Source organism: Euprymna scolopes, chromosome 1, assembly GCF_053919585.1.
Source record: "Euprymna scolopes isolate OS-2025 chromosome 1, ASM5391958v1, whole genome shotgun sequence".
Classification (NCBI taxonomy): Eukaryota; Metazoa; Mollusca; class Cephalopoda; order Sepiida; family Sepiolidae; genus Euprymna; species Euprymna scolopes.
In genome coordinates, this window is record NC_136482.1 from 110,498,152 (window position 1) to 110,520,651 (window position 22,500).

The following is a 22,500-nucleotide window of genomic DNA, read 5'->3' on the forward strand; positions in this document are numbered from 1 at the left end:
GTAAGAAATTATAGTGTGCAATGAATACGTATTAGATGAAATATTAATTGATTCAGAAAAACATTTGGAAGCATTTCATTTTGTTGCATAGGAATGGGGTCTTTTTAAGAAATCGGATGAGGACATTCATATTGATGAGGGGGAGAAGATACATTTATACACTTCGGGAGTGTTTCTTCTTATAACACATATTGCGAAGAGAGGGTGATTAGTTCTTATAACACAGAAGAGGGGACAGTCATTACTTATGATGGAGGGGGGGGGACACATTACTTAGGATGGGTTATACAAAGTTCATATAATAACGATAAGAGAGACAATGTTCATATAAGATGATCACACATTACCTTAATTTGTGGAAAGACGACACGAAGACGGCAGTTACAAAAATATGAGATGTTCTTTTATTCCATTTGACCGGTCGAAATGATGATCACATCCAGGAATTCAAAGTCGACTACATGATTAATGGTTTTCTCTTCACTTTTAAAGGGACCCTCCTCTGACTGCCTTTGCTGACTGCTCTCTCTGCCCGACTGCCCTCTTTGACTGAACTAGCTCCTATATTGAGAATTCATTTCTGCCATGACATCATACGTGTATCTATAAACGTGATCGACCCACGTGGCCTGAACATGTATGGTTCAGCACATGCTTCCAAACCATTTCTGCAGACAAAGAATTCTCACTAACCTATTTTTCAACCTAACTTATTTTTCAATGTTTTTAAATTGCTATTGTTCGTTCTTCTCTAGCTGACTTTATTTTAATTCAGTTTTCATAAAAAGAATTGAACAATCAAAGTTCCTTTTACAAAAAACATATCTAAACGATTTTATGTGAAACTGAACAATGCGAAATTCCATTTCTGAACCTTGCTTACAAAGTTCAAATCTCGGTCTATCCTAATCTCATTTTCACTTATCTAATGTTTTTCTTACTTACAAGAAAAGGGGAACCTTTCTTGTAATAATTTAGGCTAAAATGAAACAATTTTGGGGTGAGGGTACTATTTTATATTCCTAAATTTAAAAATAAGGACTACAATTATATATATATATATATATATATATATATATATATATGCTCATTGTAGATACATAAAATAATAATATATTATTATTATGTATGTACATAAAATTTAGGTAATTTTTCATTATTTACTTTGACAGTACTCATTACATAAGTAGAGTTAAGTAGTAAGTTTTAAAAATATATATAGCAATTAAGCTATACATTAAATTGATATAACTTTGTGTTTTCATATATTCCTGTGGTACAGGGTTTGCTAATCAGCCAATCAAATTCTTTGTTATTCCTACACTCATTTAATGTAGCCAATGGATGTGTGTTTATCAGAGAGAGGTTCACTTTACCTCTAATCCACCTCTTTGTTTGTTTTTGGTAGGGATGGGTTTCTCTTTTTATCATGTTGGAAAGTAACCTAGTTTTAATCTGGTGTTTTTCACTTACATTTTATTTTGTACATTTTCAAATGACCACTATCTTAAAGAAAGCGACATTATTCATATGTACAGAGTTACTTTCGTTTGATTAAAGCAAAATATAGCTTGTGTTCTTATGAAAGGAAAATAACTATATGAATGGATGCAGAGTTACATCCCTTGGTCACTTGACTATTATTCTGACCTGAATAAAGCATTTTCTGAAAGGAATTCAATTACATTTTATTCTTAACATGCTGCATCAAGAAAAACTGACAGTTCACAATCAGAAATAGATTTTATAAAAAGAAACGATAAATACACCGACTTGATTTTATACAGTGTCTGTATAAAACTATGGCTGCACAAATCACACACTATTTTCATGTTTGGCCATCTTTTGAACCATGATACTTCCTACATATAGTGAGCATTTTATGCTGCCATAGTTTGATTTAAAAACAAAAAACAAATATAAAATCAAAAAAGGCTTGTTTGTTATTGAAATAAACTTGGTTGATGGGTTTTGCTGTATGCAAACCGTTATTGGGTTATTTTTAGATTACACTACAAAACGTGTAAGTTTCAATTTTTTTTTATATATATTTTGTAAACAAATAGTCTGTAAATAGTAATTTCGATTTAACACAAATGAGAACCCATCTAAATATATCTATTTTCTATCAGAAGTCACTTTATTTACTCTCACCTTATCTCAACTGGAAATAAATACTTCTTTCACAATTATCTATCCCAACCTAGCTAATTGTTCATGTCATGACTTTGTTTGTACAACACAATGTACCTTACACTCCCATATTGTCAACCACATCCGGTGATTCTGGCTAAGGGATGGGTGAGGGGGCATAGTATTACATCATAATGCTGTGATTGTAAAGAAACACCAACATATTTGAAACCAGTGAGAAAATATTTATACATAAATAAAACAAATGAACTTAAAATACGTATTTAAGAAGGGCACTAATACGGGTACCACTTGCTACAATCCTTTCATGACGTCACAAATTACAGAATCGTCTTTCATTTCTGACATTCATTCCTGACACCGCAGCTTAGCTCATGAAATAAAAAAAAATAAATAAAAAAAATGAACAGTTCCAAAACTGACATTTAATTTTCCAGCCTATCAGTCTAAATGTCAGGTGTCTTCAATCTCAAAACTTCATAATTCATACAAAACATTGGACGTATGATAGCAACTTGTAATAAAGAGTTATATCTCCTTAGCTTTCATCTGAGGCAACGCAATGTGCATTATGATGTCATCTTGCAACGTCAAAGTTTTGATGAAGAAAACAAGACAAAAAAAAAATCTCTGCTCTTGTGTGCAGGTAAGCGAATAAGACACTTTCTTTAAATAAATAACAAGTCAGATAAAATAGATACAAAAATTTTCTGCACATTTAAAAGCAATGTGGTGACTGGAAAATCTTATTTTTATTGCATAGCTAAAAAAAAGAACCAAAATATATACATACTAGCAGTTCCGCCCGGCTTTGCTCGGGCCCTATGTACTGTTTATAAGGTTATATGCATATGTATATATTAAAAACTGTGAATATGTAAAGTAATGCCTTTCTGTATAATAGTCTCTCTTAATTCCCATAGGGAAAAGACAGACATTTTCACTTTTATATATAGATAGATTGGATACAATATATAGTAATAATTTAAAAAGTATTAAAAAAAAAAAAAAATACTCATGTGCCACCACTGAGAATCGAAACTAAAACGTTCAGCTCACAATTTATTTTTCCTCTGCCGTCAATGACTGGGCTATGAAAACATGTTTACTGCAAGGTTAAAAATTAAAACATGAACCAATAGCTACTACATTTTGCATTTGTAATGCCGGCGTTTGACCTTCACCTGAAAAATTTCATTTTTTTTTTTTTTTTTTTTTTTTTTTTTAAATTTTCACACTTTTGCACCGATTTTTCCGGGCTGAAACACAAATATAAAGTTTTGCATGTATTCAAATACCTTATATATGAAGTTTCATGTTTGTAGACCAAAAACTCTAGGAGTTTGGTAGGCTAAATTTGTTAAACAAAAATATGTACGTATACATAAATATATATGGAAACAATTTTGTGTTTACTATAAACTTTTTACGTAAATATCATGCAAGTATAAATTATGTAGAATATCTGCATTAATATAATTACATGTAATAGTAAACTAAAGATGATCATCCCATTAGAAAACCGAAGCAACTAATAGGGAATTAATTAAAATGAATGTTTAAAAGAATATGCAAATTAGCTAGATCTTTTTGTTAGTGAATGCAATTCCACAACCCATATAGATATATAATGAGTGCTATACTTGTTAAAATACAGAATTTTCAGTCATTTATTGTAATTGTCACACATGAATATGGTTACATTTTAAATAGGAAAAAAAAAAAAAAAATTACTGAAAGTTCCAAATGACAAACACTTACTAGTTATTTACATCCACTCCAAAGATTTTATTGAACTGTTCATCTGTCATGGTCAAGCTGCCAGGGATTCGGGGATTCTGAAAGAAAAGAAATATATTTAATTCAGATGAAGTTTTAGTAGAATATATACTTTTTTCAAATATATAAATGTTTTTACAGCAATGCCTCTAAATATACCAAAGACCCCTGATGAACTAGGGTTGCTTCACAAACTTGCTTGTTATGGAATATCTGACAATTTCCTTGCAACTATTGAATCTTTTCTTGCTGACAGGTCTATAAAAGTAACTGTTAATAGGCAGAAGTCTGAAGCACATAGTATCAATGCTGGCATGCCTATCCTGGATCTATCCTGGATCTAACCCTCTTTTTAATGTGTCAATGATCTATTACATAAAAATTTAATATGAAATTAAAAGAAATTTAAGAAAATCTTATTTAAAAAATAATTTAGTTATGAAATGAATTTCATTTTCTTTGTAAATAAAAGTCAGTCATTTTAATTTTTTCTGAGAAAAAAAAAAAAAAAAAAAAAAAAAAAAATGAATTTCTTTGTAATATTTTTGTTTTTTTTTTTCTGAAAAACAAAATGAATTGCTTTGTAATGCTTAGGAATCTGAAAGTATTTAAACCTGTAGACTAAAAAGTAATTTTTGGCCTTAAAATTCTTAGATAATGCCTGTTAGAGAATAATATTTAGAAACTGTTGGCGGTTTTGTCAAATCTACTACTCCAACAACACCAAATTACTTTTCAATTGAGCCTACCATGCACTGCTATATACCATGCTGATTACGGCACAGATGCAATACAACTTATCCCAGATGTAAAAAGGGGCATCATGTGATGTTCCTATTTACTTGCCTCCTCATGAGGGCAGAGTTAGACACAAGGTCGGTTTTTAATATGGAGAAAATCCAGCTTCCCCAAAATAGGTACTCTTAATAGGAACAAAAATAAAAATTGTTTCAGTCATGAAGGATTTCTCCTCCATTAACCGAGGACAGAAAAGGTGAAATGTAATATCAGAACAGATATTACACTGTGATCTTGGCACCAGTTCACAAAATTATATCCAAGCTGCCTTCTTTCTTGTGGCCACACTGCATTCACACCAACCATCTGTACTCGGCATATCTCCTAGATAGCAGAAAGAGTCTACTATATCCAGGGTATTGTCAACTAATGTCATCTCTTTGTGGCATGAGTGTCAATAGGATGCGGCTGTTCCATGTTAACACTTGAAGTTAAGGTTTGAGGCCAACTCAACCTGCACATTTTTATGAACCCACAGCAGGCACAGGTTACAGCATTATTGCATTGCTTCTAACACTCTTTTGACACATGCTTAAAATAAATCACTAGTTTTCCAACACAAGGATTCATCTCCAAATCACATCTTTAATTTATTCAAAAGTTAACACCTTAATACATATTAACTCAAAATTAATTATTATTGAATAAAGTTATATAATTTAAATGCATTAAAAAAACTGTACCTATTCGGTGTTGTCCAAGAGTTTTTCTATCTTAATATTTTGCCTTTTTTGTATTTTTAAATCGCATATGTTAGTGTTTGCAATTTTTTTGTTCAACTTTTAAATCTATTATATAAGAGCCGGTCAGCAAGCATGGCAGCAGAGATAAGATAAGTACTGATTATATGACGAATGTGGGGAGGGAGAAAAGCGACTATTTGTGTCAACCTTGTGAACAAATAAAGGAGAGTATAAAGTGGATAATAATGAAGCTCGAAATAGCATTAAAAGATTGTTTTAATTCATGCCATAGAATCTTTTAATTGCAGTAAATATGGGATTAATAATAAATAAAAGAAATAATAATTCTATATTTAAGCATCAAAGCGAGTATGTGCAAATAATCCAATACAAATATAAAAAATATAAATATAAAAAATCCAATATAAGTATAAAAAAATCCAATACAAATATAAAAAATATAAACATAAAAAATCCAATATAAATATTAAAAAAAATTCAATATAAATATAAAAAATTCAATATAAATATAAAAAAATCCAATACAAATATAAAAAAATATAAATATAAAAAATATAAAAAATTCAATATAAATATTAAAAAAATTCAATTAATATAAATATAAAAAATTCAATATAAATATAAAAAATCCAATACAAATATAAAAAAATATAAATATAAAAAATATAAAAAATTCAATATAAATATTAAAAAAATTCAATTAATATAAAAAGTCTAAATATAAATAATCTATTAAATATAATATAAAAAAATCTAAATATAAAAAAATAATCTCATAAATATACAAAAAATCTAATCAATATAAATGTATGAAAAATCTCATTAATAAAAATAATAATGAATGAATTAATATAAAAAGTAACCATTACCTTTTTGTGAAATGATAGCTTTTGAATCAACAGCTTGGTATAGGCAGCTATCAGCCTTCCATAACCGTCCTTCAAATGGCCCTGTAAAAAAGAGAGGATTGAAAATTAAAATAATTTATTTAATATTTTTTTATCACTTTAACTATACACACGCACACACACACACATATATAAATATACATAATTAATTTCAAAACTCACTAATCAGCAAAGCAATGTAAAAGACAGAATAAAGAAACAACAAATACATTCATCTCCACAAGACAAAAATTAAACAAACAAAGCAATATGGTGCATGCATTGATCTTTTATTCAGTTCCGATTTTTCTTAGTAAAAATATAAATATTCAAAAAATAAAAAATAAACCTCCAAAACCAAAAGAAGCAGAAACCCACTTGCAAAAAATAAAATAAAAATGTCATTTTTTAAAAATATTTTGTCATAATCAACCGATCTCAAGTTGTATAATAATATCTTATTTTCATTGGCTTGCCAAGTTTTTATTAATCAAACATATATAAAGTAATATTACCACTTTACTTATAGTATTGTTCACTTTCTGTCACTTCAAAAGTACTATCAGATTTCGAAATGCTACAACATAAATTAGTCTAATATTTTAATATTTTGTTAAAAGCTGTAAAAAAAAAAAAAAAAAAAAAAAAAAAAATTATTTTTGGATCCTTCAAAATTTTAAAAGAAATTTGGAAGCACAGAAAGTTATTTTTGACTTTAAAATTAATTAAAAAAGAAATTTTCATGAAAGTTTATGAAATTATTTACATCCAATAATTTTATAAATAGAGATTAAAATATTACATTACTATAATAAAATTTTCATATGGAGAATGTAGTTTGCTTGCAGCATTGTGCGTAATGTCAAAGGAGTTGTGTTTAAAGGCTAAGTTCTCTTGTCTTCAGGTAGAAGAAAAGAAAATGACTATGTGCAATCACTCGGAGGTGTATTTAGAGAACTTAACACCACATTACCATCCTGGTGCGGCACATTATCTTGGTAAATAAATATTTATAATTGAAAATTATTGAAATCTTGTCATCATCCTTTTTATCAACCTTGTCCCAAACCCCTGTTTCTCTACAAAACTACATTGTCATAGCCTTTAAACAGAAAGAAAGAATTTCAAAGGCCTTCCATAAGGATTCAATTTGCAAAAATTAACCAGCAAATGTTTTTTAAATGAAAAAAGGTTTGTTTGTTTTTGTTTTGTTTTTTTTTTTGTTTTTTTTTTGGGGGGGGGGGTAGTGATAATTGGTTTATTTTGCCCGTTTCATTTTACGGTGTGTCAACCCGTTTTGTCCTTATACTGAATCAAGTCATTTTGAAATAACGTTTATATACTTTAAGTTCTTTACATCTTCAAATATGCATTCATGGATTTTGGCTTGGTTGTTCCATTTTATGGCATATCAACCCTTTTCGGATCATTTAATACTGAATCCAGTAATTTTGTAAGAAAAGGTTTCATGCTTCAAATTCTTTATATCTTCAAATATTTATTCATAGTGTTTGATTTGATTGTTTTGTAGGAAGAAATTTTTTTTTGTTTTTGTAGAACATGACTGAGTTTTGTAAAGGGGAAAAAAATTAACATCAATGTTTGGGACATTTTTGGTCAGAAAGCCAGTATCTTCAGACAGCCTTATCTGGTAGCACCAAATGCCCTAACAGGTATTACCACTACAGGCCAAAGTGAAACTGAGAGGAACAACCCCCAAATGAGGCTTTACTACAAGGTTTTTAAGGGAATACCTAGGACAGGTGATATAATTGATTTTGATCATTAAACTTTGATAATCAGACCTTCAAATAAAAATTTTAGAAATACATTATGCTATTTATTTTAGCCTTTTTAAACAAGATTTTCCTGTTATTTATACTATTAAAGAGTTTCAGTGAGTAGGTGTTGTACCACTATAGTCATTGATCGTTGCATTCTAATCTCTGATGTTATTATCACAATGTTTGGGCTAATGTAATCCCTGACCTTCTCCAAGTGAATCTTGTTAAACTTATGAATCTGTATGGAGTTCTATAACGATCCGAGTTCAATAGAGATTACATTGTTTGAAAAATTGTAAGAATGACATTCAAGAGGAGAACAGTAGTCCGAATAATCCAAATACAAATTACATATTAGCATCACCAAAATATTTTGAAACATTGTTCTTTTTTAAGTAACAATGTGTTATTATCGTATGACCTATAGAAAACCTGAAAAAAATCTAAAGAGTAATTGCAATTGAGCTTTATGAGATGCTAGCATTTCGGCCCGGCGTTGCCCGGGTGTTTGGAGGTGTATGTTGAGCAAAAAAAAAAAAAAAAAAAGGTCAATTTTTTAAAATTTGACCTCTAAACATTTATTGTTTTGGCCTCAAATCAAGTTATTAAGTTAGATCTATGCCCAAGAACCTATATCTAAAGTTTCAAGTGTTTAGACACAAAATTGGCGGAGGAGTTTGGTAGAGTTCTCAAAGGTCAAATCATTGAACTTTGACCCTTAACAGCCAAATTTCTGGCCGAAAACGGATTACAGAGATTTTCCCAAATCTCAGTACCCTGTATATCAAATTTCAAGTCTGTAGACTGAAAATTGACAAAGTTATTGCATAGGAAAATGTAGACACACAGGCACGTTCACTTTATATTTTATTTATATATATATATATATATATATATATATATATATATATATATATATATATATATATATTATAGAGGGATTTAGACCGGAAGTCTAAAGGAGTAAAGTTTAATTTAATGTATTAATATTTTAAAGGAACAGTGCTCATAGTACTGTAGATATATAATAAGCTCAATAGGTATATTTATCCTAGAGCTATATTGATATTGAGGATAAAGATTAATAATTGTTAGTTATGAATCAGTTTCAAAAGGAGAAAAACAAACAAAATCAAATTGGGTGTATGATCGTTTCGGAAACGATATTCATTTAATATAAACGTTGTCTTAAAAGAGAAAGCATATAATATTACAAAAGAAAAATGCAAGCATTAAAAGTAATATGGTTAAGCTTAAACATGAAAAAGAAAAGGAAAAGATATTCTAGTAAAAAATATAAATTTATAAGTTAAAATATTGCAGCATTAAGAACTTTTTTTTAAATTCAATGTAACATTATATAATCAATTCTTAATGCTCCGATATTTTAACTTATAAATTTATTATATTTTTTACTAGAATATCTTGTCCTTTTCTTTTCCATGTTTAAGCTTAACCATATTACTTTTCATGCTCACATTTTTCTATTGTAATCCATGATTTTTTCAGGCTTTCATTAAATTCACTTGTTCTTTGTTTAATTTCAGTCTTATTTTTTGCCCCCATAAACATAACATACACATATGTAATAACAATGTAGGGCACTTGTCTGTTTTCAATAAAATTCCCCCAAGTATCTCCCTTCCATTCTTTCTGTTTCACTTGTTACTTCTCTTTTCGCAAGAGCAGTGAATTGGTAGCAACAGTAGTCACTGAAGCGATATGGTTGCTATGGAAACCAGTCATAGAAAACGCCGCTCACCTCCTTACAATTTTTTTTTACGATTTTGAGCACCAGTAAATTAATTATAACTTGTTTTACTGAACAAAAATTGAAAAATATTTTTCATAATATAACTGAAGATGATCTATAAACTGCAATAATTGTTTGAAATTTGGTCGAAAAATAAGTGAGCAGTGAAGCTTTAAATGACTAAAACTGACACTTAACCATATATTCAAACACTATTGTGTTTAAATAATATAAAGGTCATCTTAAAAGATACAGTATATACTGATTGACAGCAAAATATATATATATATATATATATATATATATATATATATATATATATATATACACACACACACACACACCCACACAGTACTGTTTTGCTGTTTCACAGCTCATGAGTGCGGCTAGACAGGCAACTACCTCAAGCCAATATTGAAACCCAACCGTCTGTATGACAGTCAAGGCTCCTAACAACTGCGCAATCGGCAGCTGCTGTGGGAGTCATGAGCTTAACAATGTTTTGATATATATACCGCTGATAGACTAATTGTAGGTTGCTGTCAATAAGTATATGCTTTCTCTTTTAAGACAACCTTTATATTTCTTCATGAAAAAAAGTCTGGTTAAAATTCTCACATTTAAAACTTTAAAAAAAAGTATCTTTGTATCAGAACATTTTTTTTTTTTTTTTTTTTAATTTTAAATATGAGGATTTTAACCATTTTTTTTTTAATGAAGAATATAAAAGATGTCTTTTAAAAGAGAAAGCAGATGCTGATTGATAGCAACCTATAAGGAGTATATCAAAGGTATATTATATATATATATATATATATATATATATATATATATACACACACACACACACACACACACACCCCAAGTTAAAAGGTATTCAGGAGGAAAATTCATGAATTAAAAAACGAGGTTATAAAGAGTGCTTAATATAATATACAAAAAACACAATTGCAACTACTCTTCAGATTTGTTCAGATTTATGACAGATGCTGTCAAGAACTGAACATTTTAACATGCTGAAAGAAATAAACGGTAAGATGAACAACATCTTGGAATTTGGAATATAGATGTTTTGTCATTTATTCATAAATGCTCTATAGATATATTTAACATACATCGAGCTTCATAAATAAAAATGATTGGTATAAATAAAGGGTGAAATATAATCGAATAAGCATATTTTCCCCCCATTTCGAATCTCGCTAGATTCAGCCACTCTGATGAGTCATAGACGATGAAACATGTGTCAGTGGATAATTATATTTTAAAAACAATATATATGTCGCTGCCCATATGGGAGTACCAAATTGGTTAAAGGGAAAATTATTCCCAACTCGCATTTAGGTAAAAATGCACTTTCATAAATAATTGAATTCATTTGAAATGTATTGCAAAAACAAAAACAGATAACATCTCTTTCTCTCTCTCTCTCTCTCTATATATATATATATATATATATATATATATATATATATATATATATATATATATATATATAACAGTTAAAATAAACAATGACACTGAAAATAAACGTTGCCTGTGCAAAGAGATTTAAGGCTATAAACCATTTAAGCCGAGGCAGTAGAAGAAAGACACAATTGGGTCGGAATGCTGATCCATTAGGATTTCGCCATCTACACTAATGGTATATACAGAATCTATTGGAGAAAATATAAACAGCAAAGTTCCATGGGACTTTGAAATCTAGGGCAGGAGATAAGATCGACTTAAGATAGATCTCCCCAATTGGAGATGTGGATATTTGAGGATTGCATGAGTCAAACTGAAAGAATTATAAACTGAAGAAATACTAACAGTTTCACAGAAAACGGAAAAAGATATGGAATACGAAAGTGATAATGTTATCTCTTACTAATCGTATTTAATGAAAGTAGACAATGGATCTTGGATTTATTTTCAACAGCCTTGTAATTCAAGATGCCCCCCCCCCTAATCTGTCCTTTAGTCCTTACATTCAATAAGTGACAGTTTTGACAGGATGGGGAAGAATTGCTGTTTTAAATGAGTGATATGTGAAGATCTTCAATCCTCTCATAGTATTCATCATGATCCAACTGTTAATCTACCCATCTCATTAATCTTTATCCTTAAGCTTTTTTTTTTCTTCAAACTTAGATAAGTGATTTTTGATTTAAGAAATATAAATAAATAAATTTACCCAGTATGATATGCATTTCTTAATGTCTTAATTAAAATATATATAGAAATATATATAAATGAATTAAATTTATTTATAAACTTGTTTGAACAAAATTATAAATTAAATAAAAATATAAATAATTAAATAAACTTTTACCAGCATGGTATGCATTTTTTTTTTTTTCGTACTGCCCGCCTTTTCTCATACTTACTTTCTTGTAAGAAAATAAACTTTACATTTTTGGTGAAGATAATTAAATGAAGGAATATGAAAAAATTATTTTTATAAAATCTAAAATGTTGAAATTTAAATCCAATAAATAAGAAAAAAATATTTCTTGCTTTGGACATTTGGTGGGAGGAGGGGCAAGGATTAGCTTTTTTTAAATTTTTTTTTAAAGGAATGGAATATTGAAAGAATTTATTTACGTTTAATTCCTTTTTTGAGGTTTTATTTCAAACTATTGATCATAAAATTAAACTTTTTTGTTACTCGTAGCATTACATAATGAAAGCCATGTTTGAACGTAAAAGTTTGGGTGACACCTAAGGGTCAGAGGTGACCCGCAGATGTAAATCATGTACATAATTTCCAGATGAAGATTTCCTATTTCTTGACTGACGAGATTTCAAGCAGGAAAGACATGTTTAGAGCAGTTCCCAATGAAGAGCAGCACACAGTGTGGCTTGGTATAGAGAGACAAGCTATCCGTCTATCTCATACATACGAAAGTAGCCTATGTCTTTGATGTTTTCTGTAACTTTTTTTTTTTTTTTGTAAGCAAGAATCAAAGTTCAACAAAAGGTTTATACGTGCATTGTTAAGGGAAAGTATAACAGCAGGTGGAAGGAAAATTAATTAGTTTCATTGATAGTATATTCATTATCATACAATATTTCAAGGATTTTTTTGTATGCATCATAGGGCAAGTTATGACTAAATAATTTTGGGAACTGGAATCATGAGAAATTTTAAAATCATTCATTTCAAATGAAAAAATATTTGAATTTAAAAATGTTTTTCTTTTTCAAATAAAAATGACCCCCCCCCCCATTTAATACAAATAGAATTAAAACAAATTAAGAGAGTAGAGAAGTAGGAATTTGATTTACTTTCGACAGCCTCGTAACTCACTTAACTCAGTGTCCTTTCTTTAGTCCTCACATTTCATGAGCTACGTTTCTGGCAAAGGAGAAAGAATTGTTATCTAAGTCAGAATTTGTTCATCTAAAACTTATCGTTAACTTGTTTTTTTTTTTTTGTTTTTTTTAAGTGTTTTTTGTTGCTTTTTTTTTTTTTTTTTTTTTAAATATTTTTAGCTTCTTGGCCTTCGGGCCGGGATCAAAGTGCAGTATCTGTTCTGCAGATGCTGCACTTAAGATAATTTGTACCAGTCAATGGAGGGGAAAACCTCTATACTGGGACAATTATTATTTTTGGATAACCAGAGTGCCCCCTTTTTGCCTACTTTTAGGGGAGATGGTTTTTACCCCACATTAAAAACGGCCTTGTGCCTAATTTGCTTTGGTGGGGAAGCAAATAAATACAAGAAAAAAAAATCTTTCATATGTAGAGAGACAAAAGTAAGTTTCAGGAAGAAATCAATGTATACCTTCTGAAATCTAAAATTAAAATAAAAACATTTTTTTTAAACATCCCTCCTTGAATTAGCTTTTTAAAGAATACGATCCTGAATAATTATTTTGATTTATTGTGATGTAATGTTTTATTTGTTTTCTTTAACAATTACCAATATTTTTTTTAATTATAAAATGCTAGCATGGGTGCCCGGCGTTGCCCGGGTGTTTGGATGTGTATGTTGAGAAAAAAAAAAAAGTGTTTGTAGGAAGGCAGGCTCAAACTCATACCGCAAAGGAGGAAAAAAAACGGGAAAAAACCTGACGTCTTTGCTGTTACAATCACCGCCAAACCGGAAGTAATGTAGGTTTTAATTAAGGCTAGACAATCGAAAGGAGAGGATGACTTTCGATAATATCGGCGAAAAAAAGCGACCCCCCCCCCGTAGAAAAGTGCCCAGTTGAAAGTGAAGATATTAATGTTTTTAGCCAATTTTTCGATATTTGTCGTCTAAAAGGTCGAACTTCAAAATGATACTGATCTTGGTAAAATCTGTCGCCTCTGTAAAAAGTTTAAGGCAGACATGCAAACATACATACATATATTTATATATTGGTAACTCAAATTTTCAACCCAAACCGATTAAAAAGCTTGCCCTATCTCTGAATACCCTTTATGCAAAATTTCAAATGTTTAGACAAGAAATTGTCTGAGTAATTTGGTAGAGACTGAAGCGGGTAAATTCTTTTTTTATCTTTGACCCATATTATGACCCCTTAACATTTATTGTTTTGGCCTCAAATCAAGTTATTAAGTTAGAGCCATGTCCAAGGAACCTATATCTAAAATTTCAAGTGTTTAGACACAAAATTGGCGGAGGAGTTTGGTAGAGTTCTCAAAGGTCAAATCGTTGAACTTTGACCTCTTAACAGCCAAATTTCTGGCCAAAAACCGATTGCAAAGATTTTCCCAAATCTCAATACCCTGTATATCAAATTTCGAGTCTGTAGACTGAAAATTAACAGAGTTATTGTATCGGGAAATGTACACAGACAGACAGACAGACACATGCTTTCACTTTTATAGATATATAGAAAATCACAAAAAGATAACTGAAATGTTAGACTTTTTTTTTTTCTTCATGAAATAGTAATATGGTGGCGCACCACGAAAAATGGATGAAAATTTTTGTATCCTATTCCATCATTTGGGTCATGTGGTTAAATAAGAACATTTATTTCTAACAAAATAAATTCTCTGCCATCAAGTTGATGCAGTTATAATTCAATCTCAGAACCACTTCCTCTTCGTTTCTTTGATATTCCATGTAGTGGGGCAGATTGCTGAAACAATCTTTCACTTGGTGCTTGTATCACTAAGTGAAAGATTCTTATGGAATATTGAAATAATCAGCACCACTAATGTTATTCATGGGTTATATCTTCTTGATACACAGATAGGAATAAAGATTAAAGCCCAATTTCTTACCGAGGTCAATGTCACTGAGTACACATACTCATCCCTTTGGAATTTTTAAAAATCCACAAACAGTTGTACTTTAAATGGGAACACGTGTACTTCAAGATAAACTTGAGAAGAGGATAGAGTAAATTCATCCAAAACAGAGTCCACATATTTTTCGATAGCCTTAGGTCACAAAAGGTTATCTCAAAATTAGTAGTTGGTGTTATTGCCTGCACAAGCATGGACGCAGATAGCATTTCTTGCAAGTTGCACTTATTTTCAGATTCACTGGCAGGGGTTGGGCATGTGGCAAGGTTTGAGTTTGGTGACAAGCAGATGAGCTTCCTGTTTAGATGAAAATATTTTAAGAAAAGTGGGATGAAGAATTAATCGGGAATTAGAAGAATGTTTATAGGGCAGTTACTACCCCAGTAGAACTATCATCTCAAAGACGCAATGATGAAAAAGAAAATCAGTCTTGAAAAATGTCAAGAGTTATGCAAATTTTTGGATTACTCTTTGGAGGACTTCACAATGCTTTTTTAAGAGCTGGTGGGTGTTCTGAATGACAATCCGTTACTAATTGCCGTCATTTAGCTGGAGGGTTGATGGGTCCTCAATTGATCTATATCCACATTTTTGTGCTGATAAAAGTTTGGCCAAGAATTGTCTTTCAATAAAGATTCATCTTATCTATATTGAAAGACTGAGATAGAAAAAAAAATCTAACTCAATAATTTCCACAATTTGGTCAGCCAATTTGGTTAGACAAGACCATACAGAGTACAATTTGGGAAGAAGTTGACCCGGTGGACTGTAAGGGCTAAGAGAGTGAACTAACAAAATATAAAGATCCTGGATGAGGGGAAAATATCAAGAGACACAGAGAGAATTAATAAGCTGTTTTCATTGTAATACAGCTTCCTATTCCACTAACTTCTTTCCAAGAACTGCAGCGTTTGGATTCTCTTCTTGCTGACTGCTTTCCTCCTAGCTATTTTAAGACTAAAGCCGGTAGGCATCTCCTGTCTCTGCAATAATCATATTTCATTTTTGTTAATTTTGCATAAAGCGGCTTCACATCTTGTATGGAGCGATTTCATAAAAAAAAAAAAAAAAAAATTCTTCAACAATTACTATACCAACACTTGCTACCTTGCAACTAATCTCAACATTATAAGGAGTTTCTCATAGTAAAACCTTAATCCACTTTCATTTTTAAAGCATTACATATTTGTGCCATCATCATTAACCTTGGTTGTTTTCGTTTGTTGACAAACTCACGACTGGTTGCTTATATAAAAAGTTTAGTTAAAAAGACAGTCACAGAAAAATATCTAAGAAACAACTTATACAAGGTAGATAGAGGCGAATAGCTTGTCTTGCTGCATCAGCAACATCGTGCTCACCTCCCCCTATTGGGGGGATAGTCTCTGCTTGAAGCGTCGCTAGGAAAGAAACAAGAAAAACCTCGGCCAGAAACAATGTGGTTTCATGGGGTAACTTTTGATCTTTATACAAACATGGTCCTCGCTATAATCTGGCCTTCGGGTCAAGATCAAAGTGTAGTATCTGTTCTTCAGATCTACACGTGGGGAGGCATTGTAAATAGGAGCATGGTCCTCACTATGTAACGTGACTTCCTCTAGATGTCTAGCTTTCAAATCAGAGAAAATGTTTTGTGCCTTTTTAAAAGAGCATTACGTTGAGCAGTATCTAATGATGATCCTAAATTCAAACTCAGATAACTATGCAAGTTCTTGTTTCGTATTTGCAACTAAGTTATGAATGAATTGTTTATTATTAAAACTTTTGGTGATGTATTTCAAGTAATGAATCTTACGAAACGATCGCCAGCAAAGATAGCTACACTGCTAAAAGATATCTTCAGTTATTTTTATATAATTCTAAATATGTAAACACAAAATGTGTAAATTATTATGTATTACAGATATCGGCATGTTACTGGGTAAGACACAGTCAAATGTTCTACTAAATAATGATCAACTTCGTAATTTTTTTGTAAAATTTTGAACTTTTTAAGAACCCTATACTCTGTTCTAATTATCCAAAAACTAGAAATGAGGTTCTAATTTTTTAGGCGATTACATGGAAACAGAATTAGCACAAGGTGCAGGTATTTAATAAAACTGAATTATTATTTTTAAAAGCCATTCATAAAGTTAAAAAATTGTTTTGAAGCCAATTATGACGCTAAATTATTCATATGAATCATATAAATGTAAAGAACAATTATAAAATATCAGTAAAAGAAAATTTTAAATCAAGAGAAAAATACTTTTAATTTAATTAAACTTCTTGAAAATAGTTTAAAAACACAAAATAAAATCAGTGAAATAGACCAGGAGTCTCCAAAAATTTCGAACTGTGGGTGGGGGTGTATATTGTTGACATTTTAGAGCTATGTGTGACAAAATAAAAAAAAAATTGACTTAAACTAAACAGTATGAATTATGTCTATTAGCGAAACTGGTTCTCTAAAATTTCATAATTTTAATCGTTTTTATGAACAAAAAGAAAAACCATCACACTATTTTCACACATTTTCATTTTTTTTTTTTTTTTTTTTTTTTTTAATTTTTCTGAATATTTTTTATCTTTTCCATAAGAGCTCAGTGGGCTGGATTAAAGACCTTGGCTGTAGTTTGGAGACCCCTGAAATAGACACATCGTATCACTTGCATATACCATGTGCATATCATGTTACAACATTATCACATAAGCAAAGCAATTAAATTATATATACAATATAAAACAAGCAAATAAATTTAATGGTGCTACGTTTTAATAAAGATTAAATTCTATAGATACAAAAATTATGAGATCTTAAATTTGCAGAAGCTTTTAATCCATTTAGATTATTCAAATTACTATTGTCATCATGGTTGTTAGTTTCATAGTATTTCATCCAATGTAAACTCCGACCTTTTACAGATACATCTTTTCCAACTTGGAGATAATTTTGTTGAACAAGAGAACCACATGGTTTAGTTATTTTGTTTTACAGCATATCAGTTCTTTTTAAATTATTTAATGCCGAATTCAATAATTTTAAAAAAGTTTTTAGACTCCACATTCTTTATATATTCAAATATTTATTCATGGTGTTTGGTTTGGTTGGTTTGTTTTACAGCTATCAACCCTTTTTGGCTTATTTAATGCCAGACCCAGTAATTTGGGAAAAATGTTAGGTTTTTGTGTATCTATGTTAATGCACTGAAATCATTATTTAGAAACCCATTTTTAACATGGGGAGGGGGAGTGTTTTATAACATTCTGTACTTTCACCTAACAATTTAATAAGCAATATCATAAAAATTGAACTGGTAAATACTATTAAAAAATAGCACAGTAACATAGACACATAAGCACCAAAAGCTTTTATGCTTCAAGTTCTTTATATCTCCAAATATTTATTCATGGCGTTTGGTTTAGTTTGGTTGTTTTGTAGGGGAAAGTTGTTTTTGATTTCAACTTAACAGTACATGATTGAGTTTTGCAAAGGGAAAGGAAAAAACAATAACATCAATGTTTGATGCATTTTAGTTCAAGAAGTCAATATCTTCAGACAGCCTGATCTGGTAGCATGAAGTGTGTGTGTGCAGTCAGCACCAACCCTATTCGGATTTAACCGGCCTCCTCCGAAGGAGGAAGTTTCATGGGAGTATGAAATTCACAAGCGGTCCCCAGTCGCATTTATATCCCCATTAGGGGAGATGACAACTTTTGCAGGGAGGTGTCGACATCCTACATACAGCACCTGGAATTGCCAAATTGGTCACCCATTTTAGCAATGACCAGGTTGAACGTTGCTTAACTTCAGTGATCTGATGGGAACCGGTGTGTCATCGTGATTATGCCGTATATAATAGCATGAAGTGGGAACCACATGGACTTGTGGTAATAGAGCCGTCGATTAACCATCCAGTTAAAGTGCCAGGTTGAAGGTTCAATGCTCGATGACTAAGAATAACATGTAAACACTTCTACCTGGTCACGACTGATGGAACAAGAAAAATCTACCCACATGGATTAAATACAAAGTCCAATTCAAAATTTTGTATAAGTTCCTAAGTTTAGTGGAAAAAATTGCAAGTCCTGAAATATGTAAAGGTCAAAGGTTACATTATCTGAAATGTGAAATGTGAAAATCACAACCAAGATAAGAATAGTATTTTGAATAATCCAAATTATGAATCCTCATCTCAAAAGAAAAAAAGAAAAAAAAAAGGAAACATTTAATCCATTTATCCATTATCTAATGAAAAAAAAAATCAATTACAATGAAAAAAAATTGATAACTATTGTAAAGTGAGCATACAAACAAAATAAAAAACAAATATATATAAAAATGAAATATCAGCATTAATAAGTTGACAGCGAATTATTTTTTTTTTAGTATGGTTTTACTCCCTCAGCAAATATATTATAATTCTTACCTCATTTTCAAAACGCTGAAAAAGGAATCATATTAAGATTTATGTTAACTTAATGCTTTAGTAGCCCACACAAAACAAATATATATATATCAAGTAAAAATAAATATATTTATACAAGTCAAAAGTATTTGGCTACCACAAAAAATGTTTAATTACTCATCCTAAAAGTGTTATTTCAATGAAACAATTAAACATAGCTCGATTAAATGCACACACAGAGTCTCAATTCTGGCAACTATTGCAGGAAAATTGGTTAGAACTATTTTAAGTCTATAAAAGTCAAAGAAGACTTTACTTTTCCTCTCCATGTGCCTAGGTGAAATTTTCATGAAAAGAGCTTTTCAGAGGGCTCTTGTCTTAAGAACACATTACCATTGACTGCTTACCTGTTAAATACAACTCAATCATCTTTAAATCCCATGTGAACAAGTTCTTGTTTAGCAAAAAAAAAAAAAAAAAAAAAAATTCGCCCAATGAATTAATAATCAGTTCACACCATTGATCAGTATTAGTATTTTCATAGTGTTCCTCATCTTTCGGCAGCTGGCAATCACTTCCATCTTATTAACCCTTATCCTCAAGTAGCTCTTGGCCTTGATTGGTGGTTACCCAATAATAAAAACAATAAAATAAAATGATTTTCGGTGGAAAGAATGCAGAGAATCTGGAGCACTGATAGATGCCAAAGTGGAGTCCATTTTGATGAATCAATTTTTTTTTTTTTAAATTTAATTTAATTTTTACTAGCATTTCAGCCCGGCATTGCCCGGGTGTTTCGATGTGTATGTTGAGAAAAAAAAAAAAAAAAAAGTAGTAGTAGGAAGGCAGGCTCGAACCCGTACCGCAAAGAAAGAAAAGAACGGGGGGGGGGGGGGGCTGACGTCTTTGCTGTTACGACCACCGCCAAACCGGAAGTGACTTATGTTTAAATTAAGGCTAGACAATCGAAAGGAGAGGATGACTTTCGAAAATTTTAGCGAAGAAGACTTGTATTATCATCAATTTAGTGCTTGTTTCATTAAAAATAACACTTTTAGCATGAGAAATTAACATACTTTTGATGGGTCATGGTCATGCATATGCTTAAATAAACCTTTTAAATTGTCAAAAAGTGCAGTTAAAATTGTCATGCATTATTTGGATCATTCGAACTACTGTTGGATGGGATTCTCATAACATTTCTGTTGATGTAACTTGTAATATAAATTCTAGTGTAAACCAAAGGATGTTTTTTATGATAGTGTTGGATATGTTGTTACAAGGTGTTGAATATTATTTACTGTTATTAACTGATATAGTTTTTTTTAATGTGATGTAATTGTGTATTTATTTAGTATTGTTGGTTTGGCAATGCATCTAACATTTACTGTTTCTATTCTATAGGTGTGTGGTGTGGAAGTAATTTAGCTCATTAAAGCCTAGCCATAGGTTATAGTTTTTTTTTTTCTTAACACAGCAATTTAATGAGCTAAATTTTTTTTTGATGGGTCATGATCCACCAACTGAGGTCAGACAGATCCGAAGACAATGCAGGGGTGGTGACATTGGTTGAGAACATTTCAGAACTTCCTTCAGAGTGTGATACAGAATTACCCTACCCCAGGAGATGTAGCAGCATGTTCTGGATGTTGAATGGTATTACTGTTATTATTTATTGATATAGTTTTTTAATGTGATGTAATTGTGTGTTTATTTAATATTGGTGGTTTGGCAATGAATCTAACATTAGTTTATTGTTTCTATTCCATAGGTGTGTGTGTGTGTGTGGAGGTAATTTAGCTTATTAAAGCTTAGCCGTAGGTTATAGTATTTCATTTTTTATTAACACAACATAACCTCTACTCTTCTTTTAGTTCATCGTGTTGAATTCAGGAATCTGTATGGAAGTTTGAACTGATTGCTGAGTTTGACAAAATGCGCCTAAAGAAGACCAGAGAGGTTACATCAGTCAAAACAGTGTAAAAATTACATCCAAGATGAGAACAATAGTCCAAATAATACAAATCATCATCTCAAAAGTATTAAAAGATAAAATTCTGTAGAGCACTGTTTTTTTGTTTTTTTTTAAACAAAAACAAGCATGCCGAAGGTATTATAAGCATCGCAATCGTTATACAAAGTTCTGTTGCAAAATTATCATGGCTAATAATAAACTAACAAAATCAGTACTTATGCAGATTATGGACCACAATATCATCGGCATATTCAAAACAGTAATCATATGGTAATTTCAATGAAAAAATGTTTTTGTTGTCATGAAGAAAGTACAGTGAAAAAGTGATGGAAAAATTATAAGACACTTTAAGAATTAAAGGTAAAAAAAAAAAATAAAAAAAAAAAAAAAAACTCATATGGTATCATACAGTTTATTTTGTTATGAAGAAAATATAGTGCAACAACTGATAACTGGGCCTATGACAACAGCATATTCTTTTTATTATTTTGATTCTCGAGTATATATCTGACACAGTTAATCAACAGAGAACCACTTCACTCTATATAAAAGCATGTAAGATATCAACGGATACATGCTCAAGGGCCAAAATAATGAAAAGAATATACTGTTGTCCTAGCTCTGCTGATAATAAACAGTTGTTTATTTTTCAATTAAATTTATTTTTTATGAGGTGTTGAAGTTTTTATTTTTATTTTTTTGCCTACTTCTTTTCAACCCTACCGAATAGGTTAAGGTTGGGTTTTTCTGTTAGGGTTAGAGTCAGATTGATTGTTTTTCAACATATGTTTAAGTAACTTTTTCTTTTTTGTAAGTTGCATATTATGCATACATGTTCAGCAACTCTTCTTTTTACCTATCCGTTTCCCTTTGATGAAATTCAATAATTGCTCCAGGAGACTCAAGTACTTATCTCAACTATTAAAGTCATGCTGACTTTAACCAATTTTCGCAAGATTATTGAATTTTATGCAATACTTTTATTGCACTTGCCAATTGTTGACTGCTGTGATTTCACTGGCTA

At 30.5% G+C, this 22,500-nt stretch overlaps 1 protein-coding gene and 1 long non-coding RNA gene across 15 annotated transcripts in view; one reads left to right on the forward strand and one right to left on the reverse strand.

Annotated features, from left to right (window-relative positions):
* LOC145263756 (huntingtin-interacting protein 1-like) overlaps positions 1-22,500 on the reverse strand; it is a 282,859-nt gene that overhangs the window by 123,558 nt on the left and 136,801 nt on the right. For 10 of the 14 annotated variants that reach the window (XM_080120948.1, XM_080121033.1, XM_080121029.1 and 7 more), the window contains exons 5-7: positions 19,523-19,537; positions 6,305-6,385; positions 3,916-3,992 (exon numbers count right to left, since the gene is read on the reverse strand). In XM_080120948.1, the coding sequence (XP_079977074.1) occupies positions 3,916-3,992; positions 6,305-6,385; positions 19,523-19,537 (173 nt within the window). The remainder of the gene's footprint in view (positions 1-3,915; positions 3,993-6,304; positions 6,386-19,522; positions 19,538-22,500) is intronic. The other 4 variants (XM_080120998.1, XM_080121027.1, XM_080121031.1 and 1 more) reach the window with 1 other exon arrangement.
* The window catches only part of LOC145265104 (uncharacterized), a 47,211-nt gene continuing 45,594 nt past the window's right edge, over positions 20,884-22,500 (forward strand). Inside the window, exon 1 of the long non-coding RNA XR_013864631.1 lies at positions 20,884-21,157. This is a non-coding gene — a long non-coding RNA (uncharacterized LOC145265104). The remainder of the gene's footprint in view (positions 21,158-22,500) is intronic.